This window comes from Carlito syrichta, unplaced genomic scaffold, assembly GCF_000164805.1.
Source record: "Carlito syrichta isolate Samal-C Ts95f unplaced genomic scaffold, Tarsius_syrichta-2.0.1 Scaffold301849, whole genome shotgun sequence".
In the NCBI taxonomy this organism is placed as follows: domain Eukaryota; kingdom Metazoa; phylum Chordata; class Mammalia; order Primates; family Tarsiidae; genus Carlito; species Carlito syrichta.
The window spans coordinates 76,391-92,367 of NW_007245945.1; the positions used below are offsets into that span (position 1 = coordinate 76,391).

The 15,977-nt window shown below is 50.7% G+C and overlaps 1 protein-coding gene across 1 annotated transcript in view; it reads left to right on the forward strand.

Moving 5' to 3' along the window:
* ANKRD16 (ankyrin repeat domain 16) overlaps positions 1-13,522 on the forward strand; it is a 16,355-nt gene extending 2,833 nt beyond the window's left edge. Inside the window, exons 2-8 of the mRNA XM_008055417.1 lie at positions 1-206; positions 1,980-2,200; positions 4,848-4,890; positions 8,253-8,361; positions 9,227-9,388; positions 10,395-10,473; positions 13,324-13,522. Of these exons, the coding sequence (XP_008053608.1) occupies positions 1-206; positions 1,980-2,200; positions 4,848-4,890; positions 8,253-8,361; positions 9,227-9,388; positions 10,395-10,473; positions 13,324-13,454 (951 nt within the window). The 3' untranslated portion in view covers positions 13,455-13,522. The remainder of the gene's footprint in view (positions 207-1,979; positions 2,201-4,847; positions 4,891-8,252; positions 8,362-9,226; positions 9,389-10,394; positions 10,474-13,323) is intronic.
* The last annotated feature ends 2,455 nt before the right edge of the window (positions 13,523-15,977 follow it).

A 15,977-nucleotide genomic window follows, 5' to 3' on the forward strand; every position in this document is an offset into this window, starting at 1 on the left:
GGGGACACGCTCCTGCACTGCGCCGCGCGCCACGGGCGCCGGGACGTCCTGGCCTATCTGGCCGAGGCCTGGGGCCTGGACATCGAGGCCGCCAACCGGGACTACAAGCGGCCTCTGCACGAGGCCGCCTCCATGGGCCACCCGGACTGCGTGCGCTACCTGCTGGGGCGCGGGGCGGCGGTCGACTGCCTGAAGAAGGCCGACTGGTAGGTGGCGGGGTCGGGACACCGCCCCGCGCCCACCCCCCACAGGACCGGGGTGTTTCGTGTACTCCTCCCTCGCCTCGGAAACCGTAGCTTTCCCGGGGCCTGGTTCTCGCCCAGGCCTGTTCAGGGGCAGGGTCGTCCTGCCCAGCGTTCTGTAGCGCGGATAATCCACAGAGCCCGTGGTTCCTGCCCTTGTGGGCTAAGTGGTCAGGACGGTCGCTTCCCTCGGTAGGGCAGATAAAGTAGAGAATATCATCAAACAGGCCGGATGCGGCGGCTGGTACCTGCAAGCCTAGCACTTTGGGAGGCCGAGAAGGGAGGACTGCTTGAGCCCGGGAGTTGGAGACCAGCCTAGGCAACCTATTGAGACCCTTAGCCAGGTGTGATGGCCGGCCCCTGTAGTTCCAGCCCCTCTGGAGGCTGGGGCGGAAGGATTGCTTGAGCCCAGGAGGTCTCGGCTGCCCTGAGCCGTGATTGTGCCACTCTACTCCAGCCTGGGAGACGGTGAGATTCCAACTCAAAAAACTAGAATACAGCAAGCAGTGAATTGTGTGTTCTACACATAGCCTCGGGATGTGATGAGGACTTCAAGCCAAGTCACTGCTGTACCAGTTGCACTGTTTTGATTGACGTTGACACAGTCCCTGCCCTTATTCATCTTCATTTGTCGTATGGGCGTGTAGCAGAGTGTGTGGCTTATCACTTGCGTGTAGCCTTGTGTCATGTAGCCACCACTACAGTCCAGACACTCATACTGTACCATCTCACAAACCAGTTGCATTTTGATTGCTAGATTGACACTGTTTTTAGTACTCTGGTGGGTTATGACCCTCTCAAGGTTCAGGAACAAATTAAGTTCCTGCCTTAAAGTGATTCTTGATCTGATATAAATAAAACGAGGGAGCCATATAGTTAAATATTTTTGAGTTGGAGTCTCATCCTCTTGCCCAGGCTGGAGCACAGGGGCACGCTCACAGCCCCTGCAGCCTCCCTCTGCTGTGCTCAGGTGATCCTTCTGCCTAAGCCTTCAAGTAGCTGGAACCACAGGCACATGCCACCACGCCTGGCTGCTTTTTTATTATTTTTGTTTGCCCAGGCTGGAGTCCAGTGGCACACTCATGGCCACCTCAGCATTGACCCACTGGGCTCAGGCGGGCCTTCCACCTTAGCCTTCCAAGTAGCCGGAACTACAGGTGCGTGCTACCGTGTCACGCTAATTTTCTGATTTATTGTAAAGACAAGGTCTCGCCAAGTTGCCCAGGCTGTTCGTGATACTTTTTTTTTTTTTTTTTATGGTAGACATGAAGTCTTGCCAGGCTGGTCTCGAACACCTGGGCTCAGGCACCCCTCTTGCCTCTGCCTACCAAAGTGCTGAGATGACAATGTGAGCAATTGCACCCTACCATGTAGTTAAGTAAAGCACGCCCTCCCCTACTGAGGTGGTGGGATAGACCTGGTTGTGTGCTGAAGGTTGTCTGGGTTTATTAGCTCTGCCCAGTTCCCTGTTTTCCTGGGAGCTAGCTCACAAATGCCTCTGCCTCCCAGGGCCCCTGGAGGTGCACCTTTGTCACAATCACTTTCCCCTTGTTATGTCTCTCAGCGTCCTCCCAGCAGGCTCAGAAGTCACCCATCAGAGCTGTTCTCCTGCCTCCCAGACCCCTGAATCCTCTAGGTTTCCCATCTGTGCCCAGGTTGTGCATGTTCTGAAGACCTGACCCCTTGCTCCTGTGTCATGGCTGCCTCTGTCTGACAGCTTGTCCTGCTTGACCTTAGGACGCCTCTGATGATGGCCTGCACGAGGAAGAACCTCGAAGTGGTCCAGGACCTCGTGGAACACGGCGCCAACCCCCTCCTGAAAAACAAAGATGGCTGGAACAGTTTCCACATCGCCAGTCGCGAGGGCGACCCTCTGATCCTCGAGTTCCTGCTCACTGTCTGCCCAGAGGCCTGGAAGACGGAGAGCAACATCCGAAGAACGCCTTTGCACACCGCAGGTATACTCCACAGGCGGGCGGGCCCACGGGTGCGGCCGCTCCACCCAGCACCGCGAGCCTCATCCTGCTAGAGTCACCCGCAGGGAAGTGAGGATTCTGGGAAGCGGGGCAGGGAATAAGGGCATCCAGGAGCCCTGAGGCATGCAGTCAGCTTCTAAAGCCAGCGGCGAGCATGCGCCTCTTGTGTTGGTTCATTTTCCACGTGGCGCTGTCTTCTCCTCCCTAGGCAGTTAGCTGGTGAGCTGGTTCGGTTCCTTACGAAATCTTTGACCTTGGGCAAGGAAACCGCTCTCTCTTGAACGAGTTTCCCCACGAGCAAAACAATGATGGCCATGAGCCTGTGTCACAGGATCGTTACAGGATTGAAGGAGCATGATAGATGTCAGTCCCTTAGACAGTTCTTGGCACATGGTGGTCACAAAAACTGGTTGCCGCGGTTTTCTTTGTGATTTTCTTTCTTTTTTTTTTTTGGAGTCGAGAGTCTCACTCTGGCTCCCAGACTAGAGTGCAGTGGCACGCTTTCACAGCCACTGCAGACTTGACCTGCTGGGCTCAGGCAATCCTTCTGCCTCAACCTTCCTAGTAGCTGGAACTACAGGCATGTGCCACCATGCCCGGCATTTTTTTTTTTTTGAGTTGGAGTCTCACTCTGTCGCCCAGACTGGAGTGCAGTAGCACACTCCCGGCCACGGCAACCTTGACCTGCTGGGCTCCGGCGATCCTTCTGCCTCAGCCTTCCAAGTAGCTGGAACTATAGGCGCGCACTACCATGCCTGGCTAATATTTTGATTTACTGTAGAGATGAGGTCTCGCCAAGTTGCCCAGGTGGGTCTCAAACCCACGGGCTCAAGCAATCCACTCACCTCAGCCTCCCAAAGCGTGGGATTACAGGCTGAGCCACCAAACCCAGCTAATTTTTCTTGATTTATTATAGAGATGAGGTCTCGCCATGTTACTCAGGCTGATCTTGAACTCCTGAACTCAGGCAGTCCTCTTGCCTCTCCCTCCCAAAGTACTGGGATTACAGGCATAAGCCACCGTGCCCAGCCTGTGATTTTCACATTGTTATTATTAAAGGCAGGAGGGAAAGAGACTGTATTTCCTCATGTCCTGAGTAACACCTACCATAGTGCTTTATATTTAAGTAAATATAGATGTTTATAATTAAATACGTGGGCCCAATAATGTCAAATATAAATATAGGGTAAGATTTCCATTATTCAGAGTAGTGATTCTTAATTTTGAATTACCTATTCATAACTTATTTTAAATTAGTAAAAAAGTAATTTTACAAAAATTAGCCAGGCATGGTGGCATGCTCCTGTAGTCCCTGCTCCTCAGGAGGCTGAAGCTGGAGGATCACTCAAGCCCAGGAGTTTGAGGTGGCATTGAGCTATGACCTTGCCACTGTATTCCAGCCTGGGTGACAGAGCAAGACCCCATCTCTAAATAAATAAGTAAAAAGGAAAATCACTGTGATGTCAGAAGAAGTGGATGGTAAGGAGCTCAAGGGATCAGATCAAGAAATTCAGAAAACAACTTTGAGCCTTCTAGGTAGTGCGTAGGACACAGGTCCTAGTATCTCTGAAGTTCAATGCCTGTGACGTGATGGCATCAGGAAATACACACTCACACTCTCGCCACAGCTGTCGTTAGGGGCCAGGGAATCCTTTTAAAAGCTCTATAAGTCAGTAGAACAACTTTTCTCTAGCTCACGATTGTTTGACCAGCTCTTCCCACCACCCCCAGATCCCTTGGAGAAATAGTCAGCACCCTGTCATTCACCCCAAAGCATGGAGGACAGGCAGTCCAAATCTTTCATGCTGAGTATAGTTATTTTTAGTGGGAGAATTAAGTTCCCAGCTGTTTTGTCGTGGATCACGATGACAGTGTTTTGTGTTTCCTCGGCAACAACAGGCTGGCTCGGTCTCCAGCACAAAAGGATGGAGACAGGGTTAGGACGGAAAGTTTCCCATGAAAGCACTCGTGAAGATGAGGCGAGCAACCGGGCGTGATGGCTCACACCTGCTGCCCTCATGCTCTGGGAGGCCAAGGCAGGGGGGTCGCTTGAGCCCAGGAGCTTGAGACCAGCCTGGCAGCAAAACCAGACCTCGTGTCTACCAAAAAGGTTAAAAAATTACCCGGGTAGGGTGGCATGTGCTTGTCGTCCCAGCTCTCTGAGGCGGGAGGGTCGCCTGAGCCCAGGAGAACAAGGCTGCGGCGAGCAGTGACTGTGCCACTGCACTCCAGCTTGGATGACAGAGTGAGACCCCCAGCTCAGAAGGAAAAAAGATGGTCAGGTGTCAGCTGTGTACATGTTAAGAGAAACATTATTTTTACTTATCTATTCATTTTCACAGCGGAGTCTTTTTATGTTGCCCGGGCTGGTCTCAAAATCCTGGCCTCAAGCGATCCTCCTGCTCGGTCTCCCAAAGTGCTGGGATTACAGGTGGGAGCCACCAAGCCTGGCTGAAAACATTACTGTTTGTCACCAGATTCAGTTCCATATTTATGTTTCCGGGGCAGTGACAGGGCACCTTATTTAATTCCTTCCTATAAGTTATAACAATAAGAGGGGCAGAGAGCAGAGCCTGGGGAGAGTGGCATGTTACTGAAAACGGCTCTAATTCTCAGCTCTCTCCTGCAGCCCTGCATGGCCATTTAGAGGCAGTCAAGGTGCTTCTTAAGAGGTAAGACCAACACAGCAAATGACATGATAATCGCGACAGTCAGTGTCAGAGCTACATAAAGGACTCAATGAGGAAGAAACTAAGCTTTCAAAAGAAAATCAATGAAGCAGATGAAAAAGATAAAGCAAAATAGCCAACACGCATATGGAAAAATGCATTTTTAGTGGCAAAATTGTCCATTTCCCTATTATTTATTTATCTATTTGTATTTGAGTCAGAGTCTCACTCTGTCACCTAGGCTGGAGTGCAGTGGCACAGTCACAGTCACCTCGTGATTACTGCAGCCTCGAATTCGTGGGCTCAGGTGATCTTTCCGCCTCAGCCTCCCAAGTAGCTGCAACTACAGGCACACGCCACCATATCTGGCTGAATTTTTTTATTTTTTATAAAGACAAGGTCTCGCTGTGTTGCCCAGGCTGGTCTCAACCTCCTGGGCTCAGGCGATCATCCCACCTCAGCCTCCCGAGGAGTTGAGACTACAGGTGCATGCCACCACACCTGACTGAATTTTTTATTTTTTATAAAGACAGAGTCTCACTATATTGCCCAGGCTGGTCTCGAACTCCTGGGCTCAAATGATCCTCCCGTCAGCCTCCCAAAGTGCTGGGATTACAGGTGTGAGCTGTGGCACCCAGCATTCTTTCCCTGTTTATTCACTGATCATTTACACATCCAACCGGTGCCTGATGAAAACTGAGCCCTGTGTCAGGTGCAGGCGCTCCAGCAGAAGTGAGATAGATGTGGTCTCTGCCCACCTGGAGCTCACAGGCTAGCAGGAAGCCACATTAGGAACAGGTGCTGGGAGGCTGATGAGTGTTCTGGGAACTGCGGGGCCCTGGGAGCTCGTCACACCAAGACCCACCTTGGACCGGGAGTCAGGAATCTTAGCGCCAGCAACGGTGACACTAGGACCTGAAGAGGGATAGAAAGGGGGAGCCAGGAGCCTTCCAGACAAAGGAGAAGCACCGGGGGACACTTTGAGCCAGGAGAAGGCCTCGAGTGCCTGAGAAACTGAGAAAAGTCCAGGATGTGCTGGAGCCTGAACAGTGGAAGGAAGACTGGAAGCTGTAGACCATGGTGAGGGCTGCAGACTTTGTTCTGAGCACTCAGGGAGCCGCCAAAGCTGGGTGCAGTGGCGCATGCCTGTAGTTCCAGAACACGCTGTAGTCCCAGCTACTTAGGAGGCTGAGGTGAGAGGATCGCTTGCGCCCAGGAGATCAAGTTTATCCTGGGCATCATAGGAAGACCCCATCTCGGGGAGGGGGAGAGGGGAGTGATTTTTTTTTAGGTCATTGAGAGGTTTTAAGCAGAGGGGTAATAAGAAATTTGTAGTTTTTCTGGCCTGGGCAACATAACAAGACCTTGTCTCTACAAAAAAAAAATGTTTAAGTTGATCATGGTGACACACACCTGTAGTCCCGGCTACCTGGGAGGGAGGCTGAGGTGGGAGGATCACTTGAGCCCAGGAGTTCAAGGCTGCAGTGAGCTATGATTACACCACTGTACTCCAGCCTGGGTGACAGAGCAAGACGCTGTATCAAAAAAAAATTTTTTTTTGCAGTTTTCCAAGATCCTGAATCCTTCTGAGGCAAAATAGAGGCTGGATTGGAGGGGGCAGGGTGAGCCGTGATGCCACTGGGGGCTCCTGCAAGCCTGGAGAGGAATCTTGGAAGCTGGACTGGGGAAGCGACCAGGGAGGAGGCAGAAGGTTGGGGCACGCTGAAGGTGGGGGATCCACAGGGCCAGGCGAGCAGTCCTTACTGGGTGCTGAGGGGGCTGAGGCAGGAGGGGAAGTCGAGGATGACGGCCGGTATCGAGCCCTGGCGGTGGGGCTGGTGCCACTCCTCAGGTCCCAGACGTGGAGGAGGAGCGGGACGTGAGAGCAGGGGGCGCCCGTTTCACCTCCGGACATGAGTTCACGCCCCTGTGCGTGGTCCCAGACATGACGCGAGCAGCCAGTTAGACACAGATGGGCCGAGCGAGAGAGAGACATGGGGCTCGCGGACGTGGAGGCAGGGATTGAAGCCAGAAGAGGGGAGAGACCACCTGGGAGAATCGCTGGGAAGAGGAGGGAAGGGGAGGTACGGCCCGCCGGGCGGAAGCACTGCTGTGTCCGACTCGCCTGGCACTCGTGGGAACGCACCTGCAGGCTGCACGTTCGTTAATATTCCTCCCTTCATTCGAGAAACACCTTCCCTCCTGTGTGTTGGGTTCCTGGGGATGAACAGGCAGCCCCTTCTGAGGGAGCCTGAGGCTTGTGTGGCGGCCTCGTCCTGCAGTGAATATCACATCATTGCCAACCACAGCGACCCTGCCGAGGACACAGACAGGACACTGCCAGGGCGGAGGCAGCGTGGGATGAGGAAAGGCCTCCGTCAGGGTCACGTTCAGGGTGAGAGGTGGCACGGAATGAGAGCAGCGGGCAGTGCTGCTCCCAGTGCAGGACTCGGCAGGGACTCAGGAGCAGCGAGGCTGCAGGAGCTCAGGGTGAAGCCTGGAGACGGAGGCAGGGTCTGCCAGGTGGCCCTTGGAGGTCACACTGGGCTTGAAGGAGTTATCCTCTGTGCAGGGGCAGCAGTGGAGGCTGGAAGCAGGCGTGACTTTGCCTGCTCGCACCATGGAGAGAGGACCGCAGGCGCTGTGGGCAGTGGCTCGGCAGGGAGGCTTCGGGAGAGAGGAGACTGGAGGCTGTTGCCGTGGATGTGGCCCCAGGACGTGAAAGGTGGAGAGACGCTTGTTTTATTTTTTGAGTCAGAGTCTGACTCTGTTGCCCAGGCAGGAGGACAGTGGCACAATCACGGCTCACCACAGCCTTGATCTGAGCTCAGGTGATCCTTCTGCCTCGGCCTCCCTAGTAACTGGGACTACAGGTGCATGCCACCACGCCTGGCTCAGTTTTTCACTTTTTTGTAGAGACAACGTCTCACTGTGTTGCCCAGGCTGGTCTCAAACTCCTGGACTCAAGCAGTCTTCCTGCCTCAGCCTTCCAAAGTGCAGGGATTATAGGCATGAGCCACCACGCCCAGCACAGACATATTTTGGCGACAGAATCAAGAGGTGTGGGTCGTTAATGGGTCTTGAGGGATGAGGGAAACGCTTCGAGGCTTCTGCACAAGAAGCTGGAGAGAAGAAGGTGCCGTCAAAGGGGCTGGGCAGGCTGGCGGAGAGCGGGTTTGCCGGGGAAGGTCAGTGTGCTCGGAGGCCGGGGTCACACAGACACCGAGGGTAGGAGGGGAGATCCCTGCACTGCCACTAGTCGTGCGTCCAGCACACAAGCCATGTGCAGGTAGTCAGGTGTCCTCTGGCCGCCGGGCTGGAGGCGGTGCATCGCTCAGCTCTCTCCTCTGGGGTTTGGGCTCTAGGTGCCACTATGAACCAGATTGCAAGGACAGCTGTGGTGTCACCCCCTTCATGGACGCAATTCAGTGTGGCCACGTTGACATAGCCCGGCTGCTCCTCGAAAGACACCAGGTATAAAGGCCACTTTGTTTTATGCCTTTGGCTCTTCCTACAAATCCTAGACCACAGGATAAGCAGAGCACAGCCTTTTCAGATCCTGGGTGCCAGTCCCTGCTGGACCAAGGACCCCACAGGATTTCATGACCTCTTAAAGCATCTGTGTTTCCATCTGTAAAATGGAGACAAATCTAATATCTTCAAAGCTTCCTGCAATGATTAAATCATATAATGTACAAAGTTATCAAAGTTAATGTTCCATAAATATGGCCGTGTGAGAGTAAGAGTCTTTTGTTGTTGTTGTTTTGAGGAGGAGTCTTAATCTGTCACTTAATTTATTATACAGATGAGGTCTCGCCAAGTTGTCTAGGCTGGTCTGGAACTCAACCCTCTTGCCTCTGCCTCCCAAAGTGCTGGGAGTATAGGCGTGAGCCCATACTGAAAGTCTTTTCTTTAAAAAAAAAAGAAGAAGCTAAGTACTCAGTCTGTCACCCAGGCTGGAGTGCAATGGCACGATCATAGCTCATTGCAGTCACCGACGATCCTCCTGCCTCAGCCTTCCACGTAGCTGGGACTACAGGCATGCACCACTATACTCATTTTCATTTTGTAGAGTTGGGGTCTTGCTATGTTGTCCAGGCTGGTCTAGAAATCCTGGCCTCAAGCGATCCTCCCACCTCAGCCTCCCAAAGTGCTGGGATTACAGGTGTGAGCAACCACACCAGGCCTGGAGTCCTTTGAGAATCAAACAAAAGCTACGTAGCCTCTGCTCAGAGGGACGTATGTAGACAGCTACGTTTTGCCACATTTCGGTAAGTGCCTGGACCCAGGTCTCTCTTTGTCTTACCCACTTTGCTCCTCTCTCTCCTGTGTTCACTAGGCTTCGCTTTCAGCCGAGGACAGCCTGGGCGCCCAGGCTCTGCACAGAGCAGCTGTCACCGGGCAGGACGAAGCCATCCGATTCTTGGTCTCTGAACTCGGCGTTGACGTCGACGCGAGGACCACGTCAAGTCACCTCACGGCGCTTCACTGTGCAGCCAAGGTTTGTTTCTTCTTGTGGTGGCATCCCAGGCCCCCAGGCTGGTCTTTCTCCAGCTCTGGACAGCTCCACAGCCTGGTTTGTTTCCATCTCTGTGGAAGGAATCACCTGTGATAAAGTCCCGAGACGTTCGTGATCCCAAAGCCCTGTATCCTTGCGGCAGAAGCCTGCCTTCGTTTTGTTTCTAGGCAAAAACAGAAAAACATTTGCTCCATACAATGCCTGGTTCTTACGCCCTCCCCCCCAACACACACATACATACACACACTTTTTTTTTTTTAATTTTAGGAATAATGTTATGTGAAACCATAAATATCCACTGTATGAAACCCCTGGCTCTCTATTCTTATATTGGATTTCAGAAGTTAAGATCTCTCAAAGTACAGTAAGAGATCGCCTGTCCCAGGCTTTACAGTGTATAAAATATTGAAGATAAGCAAAAATTTTGTATTAGAAAAGTAGCTGTTTCAAATTCTAGAAGTGGCTTTTGTCTGTAATTTCAGCACTTTGGGAGTCTGAGGCAGGAGGACTGCTTGAGGCCAGGAGTTCAAGTGCAGCCTGGGCAACATAGCAAGATCCCATCTCCAAAAAAAGCAAAAGAAACAAACAAAAAATGCTAGGAGTCTTTTGAGTGTTGTCTTCAACATTCCTGTCATGAGAGGTCACCATCTTTTCTGGCTTATTGCTGCCCTAAAGATTGTAGCAGAGCTTGGGAAGTCTTGGAATTGTGGGTTCTGTACAAATCACAAGACTTACACTGTTTGCACTGACGAACCCAGCTGCATTGGGTCAACAATTTGGCCTACAGAGTTGATCGTCTATATTCTAATAATTAAATGTCACTAAAATACTTGGTGACTTCTACTAGAACTTGAGAATGATATGGTGAGTCTTCCTTTGGATATGGAAATTGTTTTAGCAGTCTTATTTTAGAAAAAGTACTAGAGTCTGTGTGTAAAGGTTTGCTTTTGTCCTCATCACATGATAACACATTTATTTCAACACACAGGAAGGACACAGAAGCACAATTCAGACTCTCTTATCCCTGGGTGCTGATATCAACACCAAAGATGAAAGAAATCGATCGGGTATGGAGTAATTTCATATCTCCCTGGAAACGGAGTATAAACAGTACACATACTTTTTTTATATTTAAAACGCTGGTTTTAGGCAGGGGTGTGGCTCATCCCAACGATTTGGGAGGCCAAGGTGGGAGGATTGCTTGAGACCAGGAGTTGGAGACCAGACTGGACAACATCATGAGACCCTGTCTCTACCAAAAATAAAAATATTAGGTGAGCATTGTGGCTCACGCCTGTGGTTCTAGCTACTTAGGAGGTTGAGGCAGGAGGATCACTTGAGCCCTGGAGTTCGAGGCTGCAGTGAGCTATGATCATGCCACTGCACTCCAGCCTGGGCAACAGAACAAGATCCTGTCTCAAAAAAAAGTTGTTTTTAATATGCTTCTTCTGATAGCTCAGCATCTTTTTCTTAAAGTAACGTTTTCTCTGTTTGCAAAACCCTAGAGCTATCGTTGTCATTATGATGGTGACGATGACACTTGCTTGTTGCTGCTGCTGCAGACACTATTGGGGTTGTTATTATTATATTATTTATTTGTTTATTTATTTGTATTTGTTAATTTTTTGAGTTGGAGTCTCACTCTGTCGCCCAGGCTGGAGGGCAGTGGCATGCTTCCAGTCACCACAGCCTCGACCTGCTGGGCTCAGGTGATCCTTCCGCCTCAGCCTTCCAAGTCGCTAGACTACAGGCATGCACCATCACGCCTGGCTGGTTTTTTTGACTTATTGTAGAGATGAGGTCCCGAGGCTGGTCTCGAACCCCGTGCCCAGGCTGGTCTCGAGTTGCCCAGGCTGGTCTCGAACCCCGTGGGCTCAGGCAGTCCTCTCACCGCGGCCTCCCAAAGTGCTGGGATTATAGGCGTGAGCCACCGCGCCCGGCCTGGGGTTATTATCATTTTAAACCCTAATAACATTGGTGGTGTAGAAGCACTTTCTGCATAATCCATGATGACTCCACTGTGCAGATGTCTGCTAGTACTTCACAGGTCGTCAGCCCCTGGCACATATTTAGAAAATATATTTGTAAATGTAGAGTTCAGCAATATATTCTCAGAGCTCATTCTTTAGACTTAGACTTCAGAATAAACCCTCTGGTGAACATTCTATGATATGAGCCAAAGGCCATCTCGCAAGGGCCTGGAGGGATCTTTACGGAGTCGCAGACACTCTCAAGTAGCTGACCGCTCGCCCAAGGGCCAGACGGCGGCTCCTCACCCCAAGAGGGAACATGGGCTTTCTCCTTGAGGCAGGGCAGCCAAGCCAGCGGTGGTCTGGACTCAGCACACCAGGAACCTTCAGCACTAATTTCAGACGAGATCGGCGCGTTCAGGATGGTATGGCCATAGACCTGCCACACAAAATCTATACCCAGAGCAAGAAAATTGGTCAGCATTTTTCTTTCATGGTGATTTTTTTTTTGGTCGGGTCTCACTTTGTCACCCAGGCTGGAGTATAGTGGCACAATCATGGTCCACTGCAGCCTCAACCTCCTGGGCTCAGGCAATCCTTCCACCTTAGCCTCCCAAAGTAGCTTGGACTACAGGCATGCACCACCACACCCAGCCAACTGTTTTGTAGAGACAGGATCTTACTATGTTGTCCAGGCTGGTCCCAAACTCCTGGGCTCAATCATTCCTCTTGCCACAGCCTTCCATAGTGCTGTATTACAGGCCTATGGTGATATTTTTACTTACAAAGCAAATTCCACAAAACTTTGAGGAAGTTTTCTTATGCCATTTAAAGTGTGTTTCTATGGCACTCAGGAGTAAGTGTGAAGAGGACCAGCCTCTGTTTCTCATTAATGTTGCTCTTTTGCCAAAAAGTTTCTTAAATTCTTTTTAACTGGTTTTGTTATTTTTATACTATTTTCAACCTACTCAGTGACTCAGCTTGTAATCCCAGCTCTTTGGGAGGCTAAGGTAAGTGAATTGCCTAGTCCTCGGGTTCGAGACCAGCCTGGGCAACTTGGTAGCACACACCTATTGTTCTGGCTCCTTAGAGGGCTGAGGTGGAAAGATCACTGGAGCCCAGCAGGTCGAGGCTGCAGTGGCTGGGAGTGTGCCACTAAACTCCAGGCTGGGCAACAGAGTGAGACTCCGACTCAAAAAAAAAAAAGAAAAAGAATACTGTGATCTAATCGTGGTGGCTCATACCTATGATCTCAGCTACTCAGGAGGCTGAGGTGAGAGGATCACTTGAGACCAGGAGTTCAAGACTACACTGGGCAACAAAACGAGAACCCATCTCTAAAAAAATTAAAAATAGAGCTGGGCTCGGTGGCTCAACCTGTAATCCCACGCCTTTGGGAGGCTGAAGTGAGTGGATTGCCCGAGCCCGCGGGTTCGAGACCCGCCTGGGCAGGCAAGACCTCATCTCTACAATAAAATCAAAAAATTAGCCGGGCGTGGTAGCACGCCTGTAATTCTGGCTACTCGGAAGGCTGAGGCGGAAGGATCGCTGGAGTCCAGCAGGTTGAGGCTGTGGTGGCCGGGAGCAGCCACTGCACTCCAGTCTGGGTGACAGAGTGAGACTCCAACTCAAAAAAAAAATTAGCCGAACATGGTGGCGCATGTCTGTAGTCCCAGCTGTTCAAGAGGCCGAGGCTGGAGCATCACTGGAGCCCGGAAGTTTGAGTCTGCACTGACCCTTGATCATGTCACTGCACTCCAGCCTGGGCCACAGAGCAAGACCCCATATCCAAAAAAACAAAATAATATTCGATCTAGTGTAGGTAAAGTCACGGGGATGAATTGTGGGAGCCACTGAAAGAATTGATATTTTTATTGGGCACAGTCAGTGCCCAAGCTCAGCATTGCTCCGGGGTCCTATACTGAGTCCGTGTGGCTCTGTCCACAGCCCTGCACTTGGCCTGTGCCAGCCAGCACGTGGCCTGTGCCGAGTTTCTCCTCCAGTCGGGGCTGAAGGATTCCGAAGACGCAGTGGACACCATGGCTCAGCAGCTGACCAAGAATGCAGCCATCCTTTAGCGCTCCTGCCACGGCGCGTTGGCATAGGACGCCTCTAGAAGGAGAAATAAAGTGCCTGGTAATCCGTATCCTGCTTCTTGACTCATTCAGAGGCCATGAGACTGGTGGGTGGCCAGTGTCCCGTCCCTTCCTGCCCCTGCCCTCCAACATACTTTCCCAAGGACCAGGAGGCAGATTCCTCGCTCCAGGACTGACACGATCATCCTCCCATACTCCAGAATTCACATTTTCTAGCCTTAAAATGGAATCAGTTGGCCTGGCGCCGTGGCTCAAGCCTGTAACCCCAGCACTTTGGGAGGCCAAGGTGAGAGGACTGCCAGAGCCCAGGCATTTGAGACTAGCCCGGGCCACCTGGCGAGACCTTGTCTCTATAATAAAAAAATTTTTAAAAACCGGGAGTGGTAGCGCGTGCCTGTAGTTCCGGCTACTTGGAAGGCTGAGGTGGAAGGATCGCCGGAGCCCAGCAGGTCAACGCTGGGGTGGCCATGAGCGTGCCACTGCACTCCAGCCGGGCGATGGAGTGAGACTCCGACTCAATAGAGACTCCAACTCAAAAATAAATAAATAAATAAATAATGGAATCAATAATGAAGTCAGTCTCTGGACTCTTTCTCAATATATGTATTGATTTTTTGCCGGCAAGTATGAGGGGGGACCCAGAAAAACAGGAATTTGTTTATTAAAACAGTGCGTACTTATTCTTACGTGCTTAAACTTCAGTCACCTTCCAAGTCTTCTCCGTTGGTTGCAGTACACCCATTGGGACGCTTTTCCCACCACTTCAGACAGACTTTGAACTCATCAGTGTTGATGCCCTTAAGTGCTTCTGCTGTTTTTCACTTCACCTCTTCCACATCAGCAAGATGTTCCCTTTGAGGACCTTTCTCATCTGGGGAAATAAAAGTAAGTCATTTGGGACGAGATCGGTGACGGGGAGGGTGGGGCACAGGGGTCATGCTGCTTTTAGTCAAAAACTGCCAAACACTCAGTGTACTATGCCAGGTATGTTGTCATGGAAGACCAGTCACCTGTTTGTCACAGCTTGGAATGTTTCTTCCACAAATCGTGACACAACCTTCTCCAGACTTCCAGATAAAAACTTTGCTTGACATTTGATCTGGAGGAACAAGTTCTGAGTGTGCTATAAGGAGCCTGCCCTCCAAAAGATAATCCTGGTTTTTTGGGGCCCCCTCATATATAGAGCAAAGTCTCTGGAATCTTTAGAGAAGCCTCTAACATGCCTAATGTAATGTGGTAAACATAGTTTCATAAACCTATGAAATGCCTTCTAATAGCTGCTGTATGATGAGGTACTGGTAATGATATTAAAAATATAACATATGGGCTAGGTGCAGTGGCTCAAGTCTGTGATCCCAGCACTTTGGGAGGCCAAGGCGAGAGGATTGCCTGAGCCCAGGGGTTCGAGACCAGCCTGGGCAACTTGGTGAGACCTCATCTCTACAGTAAATTTAAAAATTAGCCAGATGAGGTGGGTGTGCCTGTAGTTCCAGCTACTTGGAAAGCTGAGGCAGAAGGATGGCCTGAGCCCAGCAGTTCAACACTGGGGTGGCCATGAGCTTACCACTGCACTCCAACCTGGGCAACAGAGTGAGACTCTGACTTAAAAAGATACATATGACATACATTGCTATCAGCTTGAGCCAGAAAACATAATTGACCTGTTTAATTTCTTCCTTCATAGGCTTTTACTTGATCATGGCAATGGTTCAGTGTTTGCTTTCATGGCCAAGAAGGAAATACTTATGATCTGTCTACACAGACATTTACAAGAAATTCATTAAAACTTTTATATATTCTAAGCACTGCTAGTTGAGCTATAAAGTTTTCATCTTGGGCCAGACGTGATGGCCCACACCTATAATCCCAGAACTTTGGGAGGCCGAGGCAGGAGAGTGGCTTCAGCTCAGGAGTTTGAGACCATGCTGGGAAACATAGCAAGACCTCATCTCTACAAAAAATAAAAGTAAAAAATCAGCTGCACATGGTGGTGCACACCTGGAGTCCCAGCTTCTCTGGAGGCTGAGGCAGAAGGATTGCCTGAGCCCAGGAGGTCCAGGCTGCAGTGAGCTGAGATCACACCACTGCACTCCAGTCTGGGGATAGGGAGACCCTGTCACTCACACACACATGCAAGTTTCCATCTTAAGGGCTTGTGTTTGCTATAGTAGACACATTTGGTATGGGCCTTTTAGAGCATCAGTGTACCTAGAAAATGTAGCTGGCATGTTGACAAAGCTTGTCCGCTGACCTCATTTGCAGAGGAGGGCTTTGTTCTTAAAACCCACAGTTGCATTTTCTGCCCCCACACACCCACCCACCCACAGAGACCTTGGACTTTAAGGAATGAAAGGCTCCACATGTACCGTGAATCGTGTCGTCGCCTCTTTACCAGATTAAAGATAGAATGAGTCCTCAGGTGTGTAGATTCTTTTCTTTTTGTGTTTTTCTTTTTTCCTTTGCTTTTTTTTTTTTTTTGAGTCAGAGTCTCACTCTGTCGCCCAG